Here is a 23406-nt window from a genome sequence, read left to right on the forward strand (position 1 = left end):
ATTTGTAGCTTCATGACTGTATATAAATCACGGTGTAATTAAAAAAAAAATTTCACATATATATATATATACACACACACACACACTATTAAGCACCAAACGTCGTTTAATATTGAATTCACTATATCTTGGTTATAATTTACAACCAGGAAGAATCATATCTGACTTATCAGTTACAATCTCTCCTGGGCGAAAGTTATTCCCAAGGTATAATTAAACTGAATTGAATATAGATAGAATTTAGGCCAAAGGCCAAGCACTGAGACCTATAAGGCCATTCAACGCTGAAACGGAAATTGACATTAAAAGGTTTGAAAAGTGTAACAGGAGGAAAACCTCGTAGTTGCACTATGAATCAATTGTTAGGAGAGGGCGGAAAGTAAGGTGGAAGAGAATGTGAAAGTAGGTACAGCAAAAGGAATGAAAGGGGTTGCAACTAGGCGCCGAAGGGACGCTGCAAAGAGCCTTAAGGAATGCCTACAATGCACCACATGAGGTGCACTGACGGCACTACCCACCTACGGGGTTCCCAAGGCATAGTGAACGCGATATTAAACGATATCTGCGGCTAAATATTTCTGAACATAAAAACTCGCGCACGTATAAGTGAAAATAATTCATATATATAACTTTAATACATTACTTTAAACAAGGGTTACTCGGAAACTCACAACGGTCCGGGAAACAATTAAATTATCTATATTGTTTTACGCTCAATAACAGAGCACAATAGTCTTGCAAAACATCAAAATCGGACAACATACCTTATTGATACACCCTTGCAACTGACATGGCAACGCTATAATACCATCAAACACTTCTAATTCTCCTCCCCCTACAAACCTTCCCCGCCCCCTCAAAATCAGCTTGCTCGCAACACAAACAAGCAGCCAATCAGCGCCATTCAAAGACTTCTTGCACGGGTCGCACGGCTCTCGCTCGTTCACTTCTTCGAAATGAGGTCGCCACCAACTAAAGATCCAACTCAGGCATGAACAGAAATAGAAAGCCTTGCGTCGCTAAATGTACGATATTTCTCAGATTTCTAGATATAAATACAGTCTCTCTCTCTCTCTCTCTCTCTTGTCATGAGAACGCCCTGGTGTGACATTTATTACGTCTTAAGCTGCGTGACCTCATCAAATATCAAGGTTTGTGGGAAATTTCGCCGAAGGTCGAGATTTCCCATCTGTTGCTCTTAGAGAGAGAGACAGAAGGAGGGAGACAGCCAATCAGAAGGATTTATATTTTACAAAACAAAAACAAAAATAAATAAATAAATAAAAAATAAAATATATAATATATATATATATATATATATATATATATATATATATATATATATATATATATATGTATATATATATATACTTCAAATGTACAGAACCATTTCCATTAGTTTACAATGCTTGTAACAAAGAAGAACTCAGCAGGCACTGGCACCGTCATAAATTTCACTAATATTTTAAGTATAATATTGTACAAAAATCCTCCCCCACCCCAGCTCTCTCTCTCTCTCTAGTCCTCATGGGGCAATGGTAACGCCCAGCTCACCAACTGGGGAGCCCTCTGATCCCCGACAATGACGAGGAAAGAAATTGTATAAGTGCGTTCCTGAAAAATTTTAGTTCACCTTTGTTGACCTAAGCTCTGAATTCGGCATCTTCGTTGTTAGTCGATTATTGTGAATCGCACCTCTGGCGGTGAGAAGGTGAGAAAGAAGACGCCAAAAACAAACAAACAAACGTTAGTGGTCAGGGATCCGCCAGTTACTTTATCAAAATCAACAAAAAAAAAAAACCTACACAGAGCAATTCTTAACTCTCTCTCTCTCTCTCTCTCTCTCTCTCTCGTATGTATAAGATCTTTATACATCATAAAGGTTCGAATACAACAGTTGTTTCAATTACAGCACCCAAATTCCCACCCTAACCCCGCCGGTCTTTGTATATGAAAAATAAAAAAATTCATTCTGAATAATTCAAGGTAAATGTAACTATCCTGAAAATACAGGTAAGCTTTTGAAAGGACAGTGAAGTATACAAAAGAGTAATTTATTAACATTCGTATGTCGGTAACGTGCTTAAATATTAAACAACTGTTATATTTATTAATATTACGTCTCATGGAAGTACCAAAAATTAAGAAATACTATGTTCCATATGGATTAGTTTAAACAGCTCAAACGTTGCTCTCTAAATGGAGACGTTCTTCTTATTAGAACCTGGTAACTTAGGGCATGAATACTGACCATGTCAAAGATATGTAAAATTCACACAACGTTGTTTTTATGAAGGTGAAGTGGTGGAGGTCAATGAAAATCTTACATCTGAAGGGACAATTCAGTCATGCAAACTTTTCAAACTTGCAAGGGAATTATAATATCGTCCTGAGTGAAATTTATAACAAAATACGTTATAATTTACCTCAGATGCATTATAATTTACCATGAATTTGGCATTCCTGTCAATCCCTTCCATATTACAAGCTACCATTGACATTATATCTAAAACATCTACAAACATTTACTGGACACCTTTTTCCCTTATGATTCTAATAGAACACCTCCCCCTTCCAGAACCCAGTGACAGCCCTGACCTGGGGCCACAACGACAAACGGGTCTTCGTGGCAACTGGGTCGCAGCTGCACATCGGGAGGGTATCCAGAAGAGTAGCGTCGTTGCAACTGCTATGCCGATTAACTATAAAAGCAAGAGTTCGAGAAGAAGACAAGATCTCCAAGTTGCCTCTGCCGAGGAGATTGAGGGCTCTCGTCACATCCTTGTATACTCAGACTATCAGGGTGAGTTCCAGAATGAAAATCATCACCGCTAGCTTTTTTAGGGTATCCGCACGCACGATAACGCTTGCGTGAACACCGATATTTTAACGAATATAACATATAGTCATGCATATCATACACATGCGTGAACGTACATATAAACAAAATATAACAGAAATACATACGTACAAACATACATACATATATACGCGCATATATATACATAAATATTAACATATATAAAGACTTACACAATTATACACGGAAATATTGCATCGATACTTAGAAAGCTAAGATAAATATTTTTTTTATGAATGTTTCGTAAGAGCATATGACGATTATAAATAACAGTAACTCAAACATCCATACAGCTGGATAACTGATAATACTAACATTTCAAATAAGAGACAAACTCATTACTTCCATTTCGTATAGGGAGTCCTTTTACGATGACAAATAAAGCAAAATAATTCACACATGTCCTTAATCTAAATGCACCATAAAGATTATTCTGATAAATTGTTCCAACTAAACTTCCGAATTGCAATGTGTTGATTGCGAATTCATCTATATGTTTATTCAACTATTTGTTTATTAACGTATCAGTTTATGGATTTATTTAGCTATCGACACTTGCTAAAATGAATTAGGAAAGCTGAGCTGCCAAAAACTTTGCGAGCCAGAGTTCTTCGAAAACCAGTCATTAACTTCACCTTCTCCTTTCCTTTCTGCCATCGCACCCCAACAGTGCTATATCCCAGACGCCCGTCAACTCCGCGATTTCGTCTCCCGTCCACCCTGCAATAGCCAGCGATTACACTGCACGATGATACGACACGACGAGGACCTCATCCCTACCCCGGGGGCATGCTATACACTATACCTCGAGTACTTAGGGGGCCTCGTGCCCCTCCTCAAAGGCAAGAGAACATCCAAGATCAGGCCAGAGTTCGTCATTTTCGACCCTCAAGCAGGTATGGTTAGGACAAAAATAATTAATGATAATCAACACCAAAATAATAAATAATAATAAACATCATCTGTAGTAGTAGTATGCTATGTACAAGACAAATATAACACGTAAAAGAGAAAACACATTCTACACACATTAAACATATATATATATATATATATATATATATATATATATATATATATATATATATATATATATATATATATATATATATATATATATATATTATAATCCCATTTCTATACGGATAAAAATGTTGAACTTACAACACAAATAACATCAAACGACCTGACCTCAACCCATTCCTCTTCAGGTTTGATATGTGAAATAAACCGTGCCTCTGACTCTTCCTTTAATCCCACAGAGGAATCGTTAAATAAGGACGGCGTGGCTGGAGTCAACGGCGTGGGCGGCATTGGAGTGGGCGGTGCAACGCAGCTGCCGAATGGGCACCCAGCCCTCAGCGATACGTCTGACACCGAATACGAAGACATGTGCGCTTCGCCAAGGCTTCAGAGAAGACGAAAGCTCAAAAGGAGGTACGGAAGAGAGCCTGGAGTCTCAGTCATTAATTAATTATTAAGATAGTTTAACCAGACCACTGAGCTGACTATCAGCTCTCATAGGCCTGGCCCGAAGGATTAGGATGAAACACCAGGTCAAGGCCATAGGCCAAGCACTGGGACCACATAGGTCATTCGGCATGGTGATGAGTGAATTACAATTAAAAACTGCACAAAGGCATGTGCTTTTGCACTGGAACACACGCATACATTAAATACTTTCACTCATGTTTCCACACATACGCATTAAAAAAAGTAATATTGAAATTCAGAATAAGTAACATTTATTTTTCTTTAATTCACTAAACGGCCTACTTATTTTCGTATTTTCATTATTTACTTATCTATTTTTATATTTTACCAATTAAATTAGAGATCTTCATTAATATTGAGACTGGGATGACTGAAAATGTAGAAGACTCTGACAAAATTTCCCTCATTGATTTACTTCCAAAAGTTGATAAAGCACTTGCATCAACAACCTGAACATTGAATTTCCATATATAAACAAACGGTATACGATAATATGGATATGTAAACCAACTGGTAATAATAATACTTCTAAATGATTAAAAGGGAATTATGGTAACACTATTAATGGGATAACAACTAATTTCATTTTTAATATATACCACGCATGAGTAAACCACCCCGATTAGGTATACGAAACAAAAAATAAATAAATTATTCAAAGTACCTGTTCAAGAAAGTTTAATATATAAGCAAAAGTCCAGCAATCGAAATCTTATTTGGAATTAAATGAACATGACCAAATAACGCTCGTAGCTAACTAATACTACCACTACAAAACTATGTGAATTGGGTTCCCCATGATGAATGATTCTCATGTGTATATAAAGCTTTACAAAACTGTGCACTAACTGTTATTCCTTAATAACTTACAACACTGAACGCCTTACAGCTCTTGCCCTCACATCTTGCTTCCATATTTTTTATTGATTAAAAATGACAGTCCATGCCCAATGGCTTGATACCCAAGAGGCGCAGTATCGGACACCCCAAGACTATTGGTACCTCTCTCACATTTTTTTTTACATTAATTTAAAGAATGTGCTCATTTCTCTAGCGTTCTTAACTTGTGGAACCTCTGCTTCCGAGCAACGAGACGTGGCCATATTATTGAGCATATAGAATGCTTGCTGGTCTTGGAAAACTCATCTCTCATTTAAACCTGTATATAAAAACTGCAATATTTTACGATATATAAAGAACCTTTATTCGTTTCTATATACGGCAATATTACGCAGATATCTGATGGGAAGAGCGACGCAACACAGTGGATAGAAAATGCAAATTCAATTAAAAGTTACAAAATACAAGACTATTTATGGAAAACGTTTTTCAACCAAATTTCAAACACTGGGAGTTAAGTAAGCATATCTGTAAAGTCTTCATTAATGACCTGTCGAATGATACAATAAACTATATAAAAACAATAAGTTATAATAGGAATAAAATATAAATCTCTGAATTCGATGGGATAAATTTCTAAAGTAAAACGCAAATCACGTAGAAATTTGAATGTAACGCTAAAGAAAACAATAGTTTACTCCACCAATGAGGATAAGAAGCCAGTGTATAGATGACAAACGATAATTACCCCATTTCCCAGGAGAAAATGTTCCCTATCCACCACTGGATCCTAATAGCGTATGTAATCACTTTCATATACATCACAGCAATATAATTTCAAGCCCTATAATTTATAATCGTTGATGACGCAATTTTATTATAAACCACCACCCGTAATATGCAAATCTCTTTTCTGAACTTCACTTGAATATATCATGAGCTTAATTTGCATTTAATTTGCTCAACAGATTGGCACTATTAACTTTAATGGCGCCCAGAGCCATCGTTTTATTAGAAATCAGCGTCAAAAAAAGCATAATCAGGTCTGCATATTTGCATGATGATAAAAAATGCATAAAGGGGAGACGTGCAGGCAAGTATGCAGGTACGTTTGTATGTATGTACGTGTGTATACATACATACATACATACATACATATACATACATACCTGGTTGCTTGCACCTCTCCCCTTTATGCATTTTTGTTCATCATGCAAATATATATATACTCGTACATAACCAGGTTATGATATAACCTCTGCAGATGCTTTTAGCTGAAAATGCAATGACACCTCGTATAATAAGTAGACTGTTTTACAACAAATAAAATGCGGACACAAAGCCAAATCCTTATGACTAAAAACTTGATATCATAGCTAAGGTACCAAAGAAGGTGACTTGACTGTATGCTATTTCTCAATAGGCTGAAGGAAGAAACAGACAAGAATCTTAGAGAACAAGCTGGTTTTAGGAAAGGCAGGAGTTGCACGGATCAAATATTTGTGTTAAAACATCCCGTGCTGCAGGGCAAGGAATTTAAAAATCCCGCCACAGACCAAAATTATTTAAGATCTTGCATCACTATGGAAAGCTTGTTAAATATGTAAAGTTACTTGAAATTATCCATGAACGAAATGCATGCAAAGTTAATGTTGGCAGGGTCTTGTGGAGCGAATTTGCGTTAAATAGTGGGTAGCTATAAGGTAATGTTATTTCACCTTTGCTGTTTGCCCTTCTCACAGATTTGTTCAAAAATTGACCAGTAGATTCTATAAATAATATATATATATATATATATATATATATATATATATATATATATATATATATATATATATATATATATATATATATCGTATTTGTGAAAGGAAATGAATAGCTTTACCTAAGTAATTCTTAAGGAAAAGAAGACATGTGCAAAAGAACAAACAAGAGTAATGTTTCTTGACGATGGAGAAAAGGGATCCTCTTAAAATGATGAAAGTTATATCAGAATCAAGTATTACTGAATTAGGGAGTGAATTACGATTAACACGAAATGAAGGATATTATGGTTGGAAATTAATAAATGACTCCAAGCTTGCTAAAATTATGTTTTAATTTCTACAGTGCATATTTGTATTTTTGCATACTTTAAAACCTTGCACACTTAATTTACTATGTAACTGTACACTTATACATTCTTCTCTTTGCAGAATACGGGAGCGATTGGAGAGTGAGACAGACGAGTTAGTGTATTTGGACACCTTACCAGAGGTAGGTAACAGAGAGAGAGAGAGAGAGAGAGAGAGAGAGAGAGAGAGAGAGAGAGAGAGAGACCCAAAAGAATGAAAATTATTGTTTTAAAAACCAAAGTATACTCAAAGCATTGACCATTTCCTTACACTATTAGAACGTTTTGAGAATAGAGAAGTAAAATTAAGAAGTTGATAAATAAACGAAGAAATATGCATAAAAATACAAAAGCTAGGAGGCAAGACAGCAAATGCTACCTTTACCTCCTACGTCATAGGATTAATAAACGATATTATCAGGCACCAGAATAACAATCCTGTGAAGAGCCAAGATAAGCAAAGGAGGATATAAAATTGTAAATTAAACCCTGAAGTTAAGTGTACGGTAATGAAAGGATAAAAATGGACACTGTCTGCTAATTCAGACTAGAGGTATCTATGTTGGTTAACAATTTATAGATAACAAGTTGTATAAATAACCCCAGACAATAAATTATTCTGAGAGAGAGAGAGAGAGAGAGAGAGAGAGAGAGAGAGAGAGAGAGAGAGAGAGAGAGAGAGAGAAAGAGAAACCTGGAAATGACTGAATTATAAAGACATAGTATAAAAGTATCATAAATTTGAAAAGGGGTGAAGTTTCCTGTACAGTATTTATCTACATTTATGAGTTTGTGCGTATTTGTGTGTGTGTGTGTGTGTGAGAGAGAGAGAGAGAGAGAGAGAGAGAGAAGTTTCGACAGTAATGGGAGAGGGCGCACTCCAATGTCGGGGGCGGGGGGCGATGGCTGGAAACGGAGACGATTTATTAAAAAAGACTTTCGGGGTCAGCCAATTAAGGAGATCTATTGCAGGATTAGCGAGGGAGAGGTGTTGGTGCTGGAAAAGCGCTTTTATGTCGACGTGACTAAATGAGGGGGAGAGGTATATGCGAGGATGTTGGAAGGGTTCGGGGAAATATTCATTTCAAACGACATGTATAACTGATTCATATATCAACACATGTCTGCACAGAATTTTACAATTAATCTCAATAAAGGCGTGTCTTACATGCTCATGAAATCTAATAAGTACATGGTAAAATCTCCTAGACATATCAAACATGCACGAATGCAAGAATTTTAATGGATATATTCTACCCAAAATTTTCTCGTAAACCAGAACTGGGAGAGAGAGAGAAAGAGAGAACCATAGAAATCAAGTATTTCCCGAGGGTTACGATAAACATTGGAATACGTCGCTCTGAACAATAAATGCAATCCAAAAATACCAGATGCTCTTTATCAAGGATAAGCTATATGAATGATTTTAAGGGTGTGCATATACATATACCGTATATGTATATATATATATATATATATATATATATATATATATATATATATATATATATATATATATATATATATATATATATGTATGTGTGTGTGTGTGTGTGTGTATGTGTATGGAATCTACTGGTCACTATTTACCAGATACATAATTTATGTAATATGTACATATATATATGTGTGTGTGTAATGCCTACTCACTAACTTCATCGTAATTCTTAGCCACAATGCCCTTTCGAATTCTTAGCGCTTTTTTACCAGATACATATGTAATTGTAATATTCCCAAAGCAGCGTGAATTGGATATTAAACAACATTTGTAGCTTCATCATTGTATGTAAAAATCATGGTGTGATAAAAAAAATTTCATAATAAGAGCTGCGTGTTCCAAACGTACCAATGAGCTATCATGGTGGAGGTGGGCTAATGCCGAAGCTAAGTACAATTTCTGGCTCTCGACGGGTAAATAAGTACGGCAGATTCGGCATTAACTTACAGTCTTGTTGGCTCAGTAGTATGACCGTCGACTGGAGTTGTTGGAAGGTATTGTGTCGAGGGATCGAGACCCGGCGGTACCGATCCATTTATCACTTATAAAATTCCCCTCCGATGATAATTCCCCATCGGGAATATTCCTGAAGTGGCATGAATTGGATACTAAACCTTTGTAGCTTTATGACTGTATATAAATCACGTTGTGATAAAAATTTCATATATATATATATATATATATATATATATATATATATATATATATATATATATATATATATATATATATATATATATATATATATATATATATATATAAGATAAAATCCACTAAGAAAAGGAAACACTGGAGTGCTGCGAGGCCTTTCGACTGTCTGTCGTCCTTTACTTAGCAAGTAAAGGACGACAGACAGTCGAAAGGCCTCCCAGCACTCCAGTGTTTACTCTCCTTCGTGGATTTTATCTTTATTTATATATCAATCACGTTCCATATTTTCGTGATTCAGTTACACACACACATATACTGTATATATATATATATATATATATGTGTGTGTGTGTGTGTGTGTGTGTGTGTGTGTGTGTGTGTGTGTTTGTGCTTATGCGTCTATTATCATCGATAAAAATATGAAGGATTTTCTCCCATTTATTTCACAGCAACACCGCCTAGTCGAGGTGACCTCCAACATTTGGGGGACCAAATTCAAGCTTCACGGGGTTGCTTCATCCCTTCCGGCCAACCTGGGTCAGGTCACTTACAAGACCTCCCTCCTGCACCTTCAGCCTCGCCAGATGACTCTTGTCATCACAGAACTCAGGGAGGATATTCCACCCCGACCTGACCCGAGTTTTAATCCTAATGTATTCTCCGAAGACGAGGAAGAATTAGGTGGGTCTAAGGATAGCTTTAAGATATTATTATAAGAGTTTGAAGTGTTTAGATTTGCCTAGGAAGCCTTGAAGTTTTCGAGTTAAATGTTACTTTTACTGATGACATGTATCTTTCAATCGCGCATATTCTATTCATTCATTTGAATTCGTCTCAGGTGAAAGACTTGCCTCCAGGAGACCCCCGACCTCCCAACTGATGTTCCTCCGATCGCTCCCATGACCCCTAGAAGGACCCCGTCCTCTTATTCTCGCCAGGGGCTTCACACAACACCTTGGGACACGACCACACCTGCCAGACCTCCTACGGGGGACACGAATCATCTTGAGAATAGAATTGAGGTGGAAGGGGGCATTGAGACAGGTAACATGGACGGGAGCGATGGCGCTCCATCTCTGATGCAGGAGCTGGAGGAGCATCCCTATGTGGATCTCGCCACACCAGAAATGCTCCAGCTGAGGGAGGGGCTCAGGGCAGAGCTGCGAGGGGAGCATCACCACACCCTCGCCAGCAACAATCATGGCCACGCCCCAGACTCCCCAGTCTTCTCCATCATGAGAGGCTCCGCGCCCTCCAGTCCCAAACACTCCGTGAGTCCGTTCTGCTGTGATGCTGGGACAATCCAGTCCCCGAAAAATATTGTGGCACCCACGCCCACAGTCACTCGCAATTCCTCCACGACGGCGGCACTGCTCGAGATACACGGATGTGACGTAGGAATCACGGGGCGCGCCGGACTCAAGGGCGCAGCCACCACCACTTCTATTCCTTCCAACAGGACCCCTCGTGCAGAAGAACTGCGGCTCCTCAGCTCAGACAATCTCCTTCATCACTTTTGCAGCCAATCCTCCACTTCTCCCTCCAACAATAATAACAATAATAATAATACAAATAACAACAATAATAACAATAACAATTATAACAACAGCACGTCCTATAATAGCAACAGTAGTACCAGCAGTAGTAATAGCAGTAGCGGTCAGAGCACCTACAGAAGTCCTCAGCACACTCAGGTAATTATCACGACTCATTTATATATATATATATATATATATATATATATATATATATATATATATATATATATATATATATATATATATATATATATATATATATATATATATATATATATATATATATATATATATATATATATATATATATATATACATATCTAATATATTTTTAATTAGTTTTTAATAGCTTACACTGAGAAACTAACTCTATTTATAGCTATCCTTAAAAATTACTTTCATACATTATGGACGGGGTAGAGAGGATGATTAAATATTAAACTGACACATTCACTGCGCTGTAACAAGACTAATTCTCCCATCGTTAATAAACAGGCAGGAAATGGTGGCACTCGGAGTGACGTCATCAAGTACATCGACGAAGAGAGCGGCGAATCCGACGGCCGGTCTTTCACGCCCTCCCCAGCCCACACCAGATCCCGCCCACTTTATGCCCGCGCCCGCAGCAAGAGTGTAGGTCATTTGCACAACATCGAAAACACACTGAGCCAGCTTCCCCACCTGGGCCAACTAAAGAACATCGATGCTTACCTGGCCTTCAGGAGATCTGGTTCACTCAAGGATTCATCCAAAAGGTAAGTGAAAGAGAGAGAGAATAAACTCTCTGGACACTTATGCAGATGTCAAAACTACCATGATATGAATTAACTAGAGACATTATAGAACTGAAAATACCTACATACACAGTGTTGTATCATTTAATAAACCGAGTATCTCCGAACACCAGTTTGAAGAAACAGCTGATAAAAAGGACATGTAAGTTTCGCGCGATATTTCAAGGTATAGACATTTTTTTTTATTTCTAAGATAATACTTCTTAGCGGGAGAAGGAAATTAAGAGGTCATCCAAAAAAGAGTTCGGATGAGTGACATTTTAATAAGGGCATTTTAAGTTTTCGTAAAACAGGATCGCTGCCGCAAAACCAATTTTCCGCCAATGACCTTTAGGCTGCTGTCTCAGAAATTCATTTCCACTGCCATCTTGCTCTTCTTACAAAATAGTGTTTTCGTCTAACCATAAAATCCTGACAAGCGTGGAGAATCGATTGCTTTCTGAGGAAATACGCGTCAGTTCCCCTTCCCCCTTTTTCGTCTCTCTTCTTTTTAACTTTTACTTTCAAGACTAAAAGAAATAGGGAATTCCTTTGTCCGTTCCACATCCTTTGCTCTAAAAAAAAAATCTTGAGCAAATGAAGAAAGACAGGACACGCAAGTTCACTCTAAGGTTTCTCGAAGACTTCAATCGAGTCACAATCCTCCTCTTCAACGTGAACTGCTAACTTTCCGTCAACCATGTTTTTCAACTGAAAAGACATCGCAAAGTAAAGAAATGATAGTTTACTTCCAAAGAGTACTGGATGTACCTGCCTCCTTCACTAAGTTAAAACAGAATGCAGGTATTTCACGGTTGCTAAATAACACAGAGCAAAGTGAAATCATCTGCCAACATATGCATAACAACTGTTGCCGAAGAAGACAACGTCTGAAATAATATGGTTACATTACTCGTCATCAATGGCTAAGATATTGCATGAAATATATATATATATTTTTTATTTTCGATTACATATACACATAAAACATTGGAGCAAGAGGTTTGGCAAGATAATGCAGGGATCATCTTTTGTCATAAACTTTGACTGACATCTTAATTTTGAGAACCATCTCATGAAAGTGTCAGTAAATGCCAAACGGGAGTTAGGTATAGTAAGGCCTCATATCTTAATAACAGTGATAAAATCAATGAACCTGTTTTAGGTCATTTTTCCTTCCTTCACTAAAATACTGTTCTCCAGAATGGATGCCTGCTGCTGCCAAAGATTTATCTCTTTTAGCTAGAGTGGTTCTTGGTGGTAGGCTGCTGTTTCCTAACATTAGCAGTTGACTTGGATCATCGACGGATGGTCTCCTTATTGTCTAGCTTTAATAAGCTGTACTTTAACAGAGATCTTTCACATTCACAATTGATCTCCGATCCCCTTTTCCTGCTGAGAGCAACCAGATTTGCTGAACAGCAGCACTAGTATGCAGTAAATATGACTCGCTCTCGAACTTCTCATTTCCGGAGGTCCTTTATTCCTCACCCCGTTGGACTGTGGAACATTCTTCCCGAGGATGTTGTGCAACTGGAACCTCAATAGTTCAAGCGAAAATGCAATGCAATACTACCCTAACTCAATTCTCCTTGTATTTTAATAATTTACTTATATTTTATTTATCTTTTAATTTGTTAATTTATTTTTATTTTCTAACAACTGAGCTCTTCTTTCTCTATTTCCTATTACCTTCTGTTACTTTTTGCAAATGAACATCATATTCTTTGGAAGCTTGAATTTCAAGTCAATGGTCCTAGTGGGCTTGTTCCATATGAATAGGGTTCATGTTCAGAATAACAATAATAATAAAAACAATGTCAAGGCAACTTATAAATAACTTATATGCCGGATATAACGAGAGGGAATGACATGAGAATTCAAAGCAGTTAATTAATTTATTTGATCCTGGAATATTGAAAAAATAAAACATGACTGAACCATCTCTTTTAAGAGCAAAGGCCAATGGGGATGGGCAACCTAATGCCCCACTCCAACCAACGCCCTAGAAGAACAAGAAAAGGGATAAAAAGGAAGATAATTGATGTAATAAATGGGCCTCTGAAAGATCAAATATTAAAAAAGCCTGGAAAAATAGAAACAGGAAGAAAATTACAAATCTTAGCAATCGAACTAAAAAATCAGTCATTGAACGGCGTAACTCGAGGACAAACGATCTTCTAAATGCTGCAAGTGGTGGCTTGACGTTGTTGCAAAGCCACCGGAGAGTAGGCGGAGATCTTTCTAGAACATTCAACAGAGCACGGACCGAAATGGTACTAAGAAAAGGGAGAGGTAGAAGTCACCTGTTGCTGGGCAGGAAGCAGAAGATCAAGAGATGAGGCGTGAGTGGGAGCGCTGACAACACGAACTGCTATGGATACAATCCTGTCGAGGGGGATGGCAACAAAAGCATCCAAGAGAGCTATATTTCAAACATGGACTAATAATACTTAAAAGTTTAAGGCTATATTTCAAACAAGGACTAATAATACCTACAAGTTTAAGGATATGTTTAATGCTTACGTTACTTATAACAGGGGTTTACTGTGCACTTTAAATGATGCCATGAGGTACATGTTCCCAAAAGTATTTTTTATTTTCCTCAAGAAGCATGAATAAACCTAAGAAATGTTCAAGTGCTCTTCATTTATACAAGTGCAATGCAGGGAAATGCAGACAAAAATCGACGCAATAGTTAGAATAAAAATATTTCTAAGAACAATTCCATAAAAAATATAAATGAAAAACGATAAAAATAAAAATAAATAACCCTCTGTGAATGCGAAAGCATCCTTACTTTGTCTATAGCCTAATCAATACGTGGAGCAACCGTCTATATTACGAAGAACTGTGGAGACATATCCATTTATCTTAAAAAAAAATCACCTGGGTGTGAAATGGAGAAATTATAATTTACGCAAATGAAAAGGAAAGTGAAAAAAAAAATACTATAATAAAATATTATCGACGGTGCAGATATCTAAAACTGCAATCTTAAAGGAACATAACTTATCACTTATTTTCAAGTTTTCTGTTTTCATTAAATATGCATTCGTTTCTTTGGACGATTGTCTGGCAGGTTAAATAACCTTTTTGGTCCGCTTTATATAAATAATAATAATAATAATAATAATAATAATAATAATAATAATAATAATAATAATAATAATAAAATAATAATAATAATAATAATAATAATAATAATAAAATAATAATAATAATAATAATAATAATAATAATTTCAATTTATGTGAACGTGAGTAATGGACTAGCGTTAAGATAGGGATTCATAATTCATGTCTCTGATTAATATTTTATGGGAAATTTCTAAAGTACAACAAAATATTTACCAAAAGGGAAAAACAAAAACAATCAACGATATTGGTTAACATTTTCAAAACATTTAGCTAATTACTCCTTATATGTTCATTATATCAATATAGCACATACTATTACATCCCACATTAAGTATAATGCTGCATTAAACATATTTTAGTGTTAAATCAACTATTAGTATGAGTACTACATTATTCACGTATAAGCGTTACACCATTACCTTAGTATGCGATAGGCACTTCACGAGATAACGGTATACTGAGTAACAGCTAATCTTTTCACAGGCGAATTTGTGGTTGACACCGGTATATTACATCAGTGAGGACTACTGTAATATTATATTTGAATACCAGAATAAAATGTGATTTTTCCATACCTCACTGTTCATTGTCAACTCTCACTTCAAGTTTACTTAGAAAGCATAATACAACAAATTAATCTCAAACATTTATATTTATGCCTCGACACAAAACCGATTTACGTTTAAAAACTGGGATCTTATGTTTAATAACACAAATATAGGATATTCAGATTTACTAACTACTTCTTCCAACAAGGTTTTTCAGTTACGAGGAAAACTTATCTTCTGGAGAGATTAGATATCTGCACCTATACAGCGTCAGATATTGTCTCTACTATGTTCTACCATTAGAAGTTGCTTCCAGTCAAAGAATTTGCCTTGATCCAGCCTTAAACGCTGCTATTTCCGCTGCCTCTTCTGATCGCACCCGGATTTTGCATCAGTGTTGGCAATGTAAAAGTTTGACATCCTTCACTGGATATCCTTCCTTGCGTATGACTCATGTTCTTTTCTAAACTTGCTTTAATATTGATAACTCTCCGACAGACGGCTTTGATTTACCATACTGCCAGATATTATCCACAAGGAATTCAAACATACACAATTTAGGGCTAACACGTCACTGGTACGGAAATTTATTTGATCTATGAAGAGACTACTATTCGTCTTCAGAGTATTGCATGCCAATTTTAATATATTTAGCACGAAATTTACTTCATGAATCCCTGAAGTCGTCAACACGCTCTTAAACACGGCTAGAACCAGTGGTTGCTTGCTACAATAATTAGGTTTAACCTGCAGACACTCAGCCTGGAAAAGGATGGACTACTGAGCAGAATGAACAGCCAGGTTGCAAAAACCAACTTTCATTCGCAGCAGCTGGATTTCTTCCTAAACATTTCATGTGGAATAACCTTCCCGTCGCCTTTCCTAACGGCCTCCCTTTTCTCCCGCAACAGCATAAAGGGGAAAACCACCACAAGAGAAGACCCTGCCTCGCCGATTGTGGCAAAAGCAAGAGTTTGGACTCGTCTCCTTTCACTGCCAAGAGGAGAGTCAACTACACCAACCATCCCTTTCTCATCACTACCACCACCACCACCACAACCACCACCACCTCCACCAATACGACCACCGTCGACCTTCACCACCACAATCATCACAATTGTGAAAAGCAACATAAGAACTTCACCAGGACGCTGAAGGTAAAATTACCCTTTCTTTTTTTTTATTACAGGTTTAGCTTCCATCGTTTGTGATACATATTTCACACATTCAACATACTCTCTCTCATTTACATTTTCACGTTCTCAATTTTTGACATTATCAAAAGAACAGGCCTCATTAGAAACTGTTAAAACGCTTATTTTCAATAAATGGGCTGTAATACGAGCATTATATATGCACGAATCAGCTACTTCGGCTAAGGAAGGCTGGTGCGGCTTCTGGGTCAGTTCACTATATGGTGACTATGTGTGTATCTATAGTGTATATAATATATATATATACTGTATATGTATGTATGTATATATACATATATATATTTATAAATGTGTATGTGTGCAACTGTGATTATACGTCTATTATTTACATGACTCTGTAATTCAGGGCAGCCTAGCAGCCAACACTGCTTCTGTAAACATGTTTCTTTCATACTCGTAAAGAATTCATACCAGACAAAAATAATCGGAAACTTTCTTCATGTAAAGAATAATCACAACACAGACTGTAATAATTTACCTTATGAAATTTAAGTCATCGCCAAAATAGAGTAAGGGAAAGTCGCCTTTATTCTTATGTTTACAATTATTTTTTTGATGACATGTGCAACACTGATCTCACAGCTCTGTTAATCATAAGTGGTTATTTTTTATCGTTATCTTTTTCAGTGCAACAAAAAATTCTCGCTGCAATACTGCATTCTAAATACATCTGTCAATTTACACATAGTTTTAGATACAAATGGTCTTTGAGTTTCAAAAATTTTAGGTTTATCAAACCCAACCAGTAATGTATAGACGAATTAACCAATGAATATAAAAATGAATTCGTTAAAAAATGAATAATAAAATGAGTTTCAGGTGTGAGCTCCACAGCTGCCTTGACTACCAGCATTTCGGGTGACCCAATATAATAACTGCGGAGGTTTTCTTTCCAGCAAATCTACACCGATGCCCAAACCTCATTCCAGGAGAGCGTGCTGGTGGAAAGGCTGGCCGCCCTGCAGAGGGAGTGCCAGACACCCCAGCCCCCGCCCACCCCTAGGCATCACCCGACGCCCACGCCGGACACCGCCCGACGCCTCAATACTCCAACACATACGCCTACCATTTCCGCCGCCCACACAAGCAAGAGCATTCCATCCACACCTGTCAGGACCAGGAAGGCGAGGAGACACCAGTCTTCCTCGCCAATCAGGTCAGTTCTCTGTCTGAGAAAGAGTTCACGTAAATCTCTGAATTAGCAACAGAAACCTCAGTACTTAACCTATGAAGTTTTATCATCAATATCTTCCGTATCTTGCGAGGGCGAGACAAAAATGAGAAAAACTTGACGGGGAATCCACCAAAATCTATAACAATTTTGTTCTTAACCTTTGAAATCATATAATAATACCTATCGGCCAGATGGAAAATTCATCAGCATAGTGCACTAGAACTAAACGGGCGATATACGGAAAAAGATTTTGCTGACCTGCAGTGTGAGCGAAATTCTCTCTCTCTCTCTCTCTCTCTCTCCTCTCTCTCTCTCTCTCTCTCTCTCTCTCTCTCTCTCTTAACTCAGTGACAGGTTGCGTTTTTGAGCGTCCGTTCTCTCACCATGGACCAGTCGTGCTGCAAACTTCGTTGACCAATTTCCAAAATCGGCTAAATTACTCAACAGTCAAAATTCGGAGAATAAGAATAACGTGAGCAATAACAAGACAAATCATAATAAAACGAAGTAAACCTTTCAAAATATGCAGCAACAGAATCTGCAAACCATGATTAAATGCTGTTTTCTTAAAAACTGAATTTGAAAATGAAACAGAACATATCTCATCTTTCAATCACATATGAGCAACCTATCAGTCATACAGCAGCTCGCTTCAATCTTCTCCGCAACGTCGAATAATTCCATGCATTTTAATTTCAAATATACACACTTGATTTCAGAGGCAGCGGAACCCGCCTTTTCGTGGCATTTCGGTTTGGAGATACTGCGGAGCACAAAGTTATTAACTACCGAATTAAGAGGATTCTCTTCTTCTATATAATAATAATATTCCTTAATAAAGATTGTGCCACGTTTCATATCAGCTGCTCGCTTGCACGCTTGCTTCTCAGATTTCAAAGCGATGTAATCTATTCTGCCATACGGCAAGATTAATTCATTCATATGAGACCATACACCAAACACAACTTTCTTTTTCCAGCAGATCAACTGTTCGTCTTTGGCTGCAAAGTCCTATAAATTTCTTCAAAATATCTAAATACAGAATAATAAATCGCTCCTTTAGCCATTGACTCAAATAGAAAATTCAAGTCCATGGAATGAAAAACGAGCCATTTAGTGATCGGTGAAAACTCCTTTGTCAGACGCGTGAAAGCAATACCCAGAACGTAAAGAGGGAATAATTTCAGTATCAATAATGATATCAATAACATCTACAATCATAAAATATCAATGTGATCATATCAATATAAATAACGATTTCAGTAACAACTACAATAATAAAAACTCAACATTTAAGTACGTTCTTCTCCCCCCTACAGGAAACACCTGCTCAACTCACCTCTTCTGTCACGTCGCCGTCAGCGGCGGGGCACCGTTGAAAGCAGCGACGACGAAGTGGTGCACTGCTCCAGCGACGCAGAGCTCCTCTGCTCGTCCTCCAACTACCGGGACCTGGAAACATTCCAGAAGACACAACTCAGGAATAAGGTGAATAAACGAGCTGAGTTAATGCATACAGTAGGTATAATTATATATATATATATATATATATATATATATATATATATATATATATATATATATATATATATATATATATATATATATATATATATATATATATATATATATAATATATATATATATATAATATATATATATATATATATATATATATATAGTATATATATATAATATATATATATATATATATATATATATATATATATATATATATATACTGTATTATATATATATATATATATATATATATATATATATATATATATATATATATGATAGTTTGCACGTGTTTTTCAGTTGTTAATATATTGTATATTATGACTGTAATCATGCGTGGATGCCATTTGTGTGTGACCGCTTATAAATATTCAAGACCTTCAAGAAATCCCCATATTCAACCGCTATTAGTCATATCAGCAAAATCAACATTAAGGGACAAAAACTGATTTGAAATAAAAATGTAGCTGTTAAAAATTCAATCATGATTTTTTAAATTCCTTTCAAAGCTCACCTTTCAAATCTCATTGTTTGTGAGAGTCTGCGCGTGCTTTTATTCCACCAAAATAAGTTTTTGTTCCCGGTGGACTAAACCAAATTGATAAGCAAGTTGATCGTGAAATTAAATAGCGCGCATAATTCTCTCTGAACTTTCCGACGAAACAGCTACGCCGATCCCGCGGTCGAAGCGACGGCAGCGGAGGCAGCGGGAACGACAGCTCCGGCTCGTCCACGCCACGGCACCGCCAGTTCGTCATGCACAACAAAGCTCCTCTATGGAACGAGAACTCGCAGGTGTATCAGCTCGACTTCGGAGGTCGAGTCACGCAGGAGTCGGCTAAGAATTTCCAGATCGAGTTCAAGGGAAAACAGGTGAGAGTTCATTCAGGACAACAAGAGATAAAGATGGCGTTTAGGCGAGGGAAAAAAAAACTCGCACGGGGATTTCATTTACGAGGAGGTATATGCGAGACGTGATTTATGAGAAAGAAAGCACCTCAGTTTCATAAGTACCTTTAGTAATTCAAATACAGGATTAAGTATCATAGAGTCAAAAAACACTGACAAACAAGTCACAATTATACAGCTAAATTAACTTTCCATGAAAAACTTGAAGAAAAAACAAAGTAAAGACAACAATACAATTTCTAGATCCACAGCAAAGGGTAATCGTGTGTAGACTAAGACGCTAACCAGGCAGAGTAAAATGCTGCTAAAAAAAAAAAAAGTACGTGCCAGACACTGAGCAGGCAAATTATTTATGACCTTGGTTTGTAAGTATTTTTTTATGAAAAAATAAATGTATAATTCCGCTAGATATAAAGATTAGGTTATAACAATGAATTACAGAAGTAGAATTTTTAATCAAGAAATAATGGTAAAATCAAATTAAGGACTGCAACCAAGTTTATAATCTACGGATAAATATTTTGCATAAACTCTCGTATCATGACGATCCTTGCATGTGTAAGGCTGTAATAACTGACTGATAGACGATTACCACGAACGTTACATTACAGATCCTAAATTTAACTTAGACACAAATTTAAGACATCAGTATTCGAAAAATAGTCAAGAATATTTTTACAAGACAAGATAGCTTCATTTTGGTGTGCGTGGGACTTACGAGACTGTTGATAGGATTAGGAAACTACCAAAGTCTATCAACATGGCTCTTTCTTTATTCAATGGTTATTGGATGAATAAAACTTATTTTTGTCTGAAAAAAAGCTTCCGGTTATTCGTGAACAGAGGAAAACAATGAACTAATACAATTAACAACTTGTTTGGTACAACTTTCAATTTCTTTTACAGCGTCAGGCATCTACTTGTCTGGCAAAAAAGGGATGATTTTCTTACGATTTAGCACTTCAGTGGTTATTAACTCAAACTAACCAAGGCGTCCGTAATCGTTCTTAGTTTATCTAATCACAAGTCTAACGTCAAGTTTCAGTGCCGGAAGCTTCAGTTTTGGGCATACTATTTGGCGTTCTATCATTGTTCACGTTCGTGGCTTAGCGTGAACTTTACCATTTAACTAATATGGATAAATTCATGAAAAATCTGAGACTGTCAAATCTACTTACTGAATATCAGGACGCACAAGGCTTACATCTAATTTCTGTCATTACTGTAAAATCCCAGATGTGTACTTAGAGCCGCACCCCTCCCATAAACTCATGGACTCCTCCTAGAATCAAGGCTCAGCCATCAGCAACAAAAAATCATAAAAATCAATCAATAATTTCTTGCTATATCTTGTGGACAGACATATATGAACAAACATACACAAACAAACAAGAGTGAACATTATATGCTTTCCAAATGTACTAGTGGAAATATTGACATTCTTCTCCAGTTACCGTAGTGTGTTATACTCTAAAATGTTATTTTCATAATGCTTCCCATAAACTACAAACTACAATCGTTACATAGGCTCATTTTAAGCCATCTCCGACTATAGATGTATATTTCAATCCCTCCATGAAACCTTTCCACGAATAGTAAATCAATGGATTTTAACGGGTTGGCCTCTAAAAATTTTTCAAGTTGAGTATATGGTTCCCCAACCTTTCCATGCAGTAGGTTAGGTTAGTTCACTTTCATTGACCTCACTGTTTGTTGGGTAGCTGGGGGACGGTTTTCTTGTAAACGGTAATTTACTGCAAAACAAAATTCAAGGTTACGAGTTATCATAACCACCCGACAACATGGTTTGCATGCTCATTTCCAAAATAATTTTCTTGAATAATTTCACCAAAATTTCCATGTTAAGCGCCATTATGTATCTTACAATAGCATTTATAACTAAAACACGCATTTTTATTGACAGGTCATGCAGTTTGGCAGGATTGATGGCAACGCCTACACTCTGGACTTTCAGTACCCTTTCAGTGCCATTCAAGCATTCGCTGTCGCTCTAGCAAACGTCACGCAGAGACTCAAATGATATAGGATGCATCCAGAGAGCCAGGTGATCTGTCATGCAGTCTCCCATAAAAATCACAGAAAATGGGTATATATCTAGCCATAGAAAACGAACACCATATCAAAAGTTTCTCTGAATCGCACTCTTGGTTGCCAGCAAAATTACGATAGTAAATGATATCACAAATAACAAAAAACTGATGAGCTTCCTTAAATCAGTTTACAGAGCTGAATAATTTAAAGGCAAAAGTAAACAAGGAATAACGCAAATACATGGAAAAACTTTGTGATAATTTTTCAAAGCTGTTGACATTCCTTATCTAGCGGGAACATCCGGTTGACGGTTAAAATCCTTTTTCAAGGCTTTGGAAAAGGATTCAAACCCTACTGCTTAAGGTAAACAAACAATTCAACAACTTTGCGGACAGGGAAATTACATAATGTATATCGTTCTGAACTAGTTCAAATAACAGCCATTTTCACAACATTTAGTGACTAGAGAAAAAACGCAAAATAGGTATTCATTCTTCACTTATTTCTATTTTCCATTAAAGGAAACCTCTTTAGTACATACATCTTACACATAGGTGCTGCTATCGATGACTCTAATGTCTTAATAAACTAAGCTTTAATAAGTGCATCTGTTAGGGGATAATAAACGCAGTCGTGCAAGCGTACCTTGCGTAATGAAGTGATTTTTGTCAAATTTTAGCTGTGATGATTCTATCATGTCATTTTGTATGTGTTGGGGGGAGTAATGAAGGGCTTTCTGTCAAATTTTAGGTGATTCTATCATGCTGCTTTGTATGAAGTACTACATTCGGAACTGATTTAGTTTTCTGTCGGTAGTTTTATGGCTCATTGTGGTAAAACATAAGCATTGATGGTGTAAATATATATATATATATATATATATATATATATATATATATATATATATATATATATATATATATATATATATATATATATATATATATATATATATATATATATATATATATATATATATATATATATATATATATATATATATATATATATATATATATATATATATATATATATATATATATATATATATATATATATATATATATATATATATATATAT

The 23406-nt window shown here is 36.3% G+C and overlaps 2 protein-coding genes across 2 annotated transcripts in view; one reads left to right on the forward strand and one right to left on the reverse strand.

The window, feature by feature from the left end:
* Positions 1 to 19300, reverse strand: part of LOC136840602 (E3 ubiquitin-protein ligase ZNRF3-like) — a 714205-nt gene extending 694905 nt beyond the window's left edge. Inside the window, exon 1 of the mRNA XM_067107284.1 lies at positions 19183 to 19300. The gene's annotated coding sequence lies outside the window, so the exon portion shown is untranslated. The remainder of the gene's footprint in view (positions 1 to 19182) is intronic.
* Positions 1 to 23406, forward strand: part of Tusp (WD40 superfamily protein Tusp) — a 512358-nt gene that overhangs the window by 478736 nt on the left and 10216 nt on the right. Inside the window, 13 exon segments of the mRNA XM_067107279.1 lie at positions 2579 to 2803; positions 3531 to 3756; positions 4123 to 4297; positions 7390 to 7450; positions 9906 to 10137; positions 10295 to 10321; positions 10324 to 11150; positions 11490 to 11748; positions 16365 to 16612; positions 17599 to 17825; positions 19163 to 19331; positions 20031 to 20237; positions 22198 to 22338. Of these exon segments, the coding sequence (XP_066963380.1) occupies positions 2579 to 2803; positions 3531 to 3756; positions 4123 to 4297; positions 7390 to 7450; positions 9906 to 10137; positions 10295 to 10321; positions 10324 to 11150; positions 11490 to 11748; positions 16365 to 16612; positions 17599 to 17825; positions 19163 to 19331; positions 20031 to 20237; positions 22198 to 22314 (3000 nt within the window). The 3' untranslated portion in view covers positions 22315 to 22338.

Source organism: Macrobrachium rosenbergii, chromosome 8, assembly GCF_040412425.1.
Source record: "Macrobrachium rosenbergii isolate ZJJX-2024 chromosome 8, ASM4041242v1, whole genome shotgun sequence".
NCBI lineage: Eukaryota > Metazoa > Arthropoda > Malacostraca > Decapoda > Palaemonidae > Macrobrachium > Macrobrachium rosenbergii.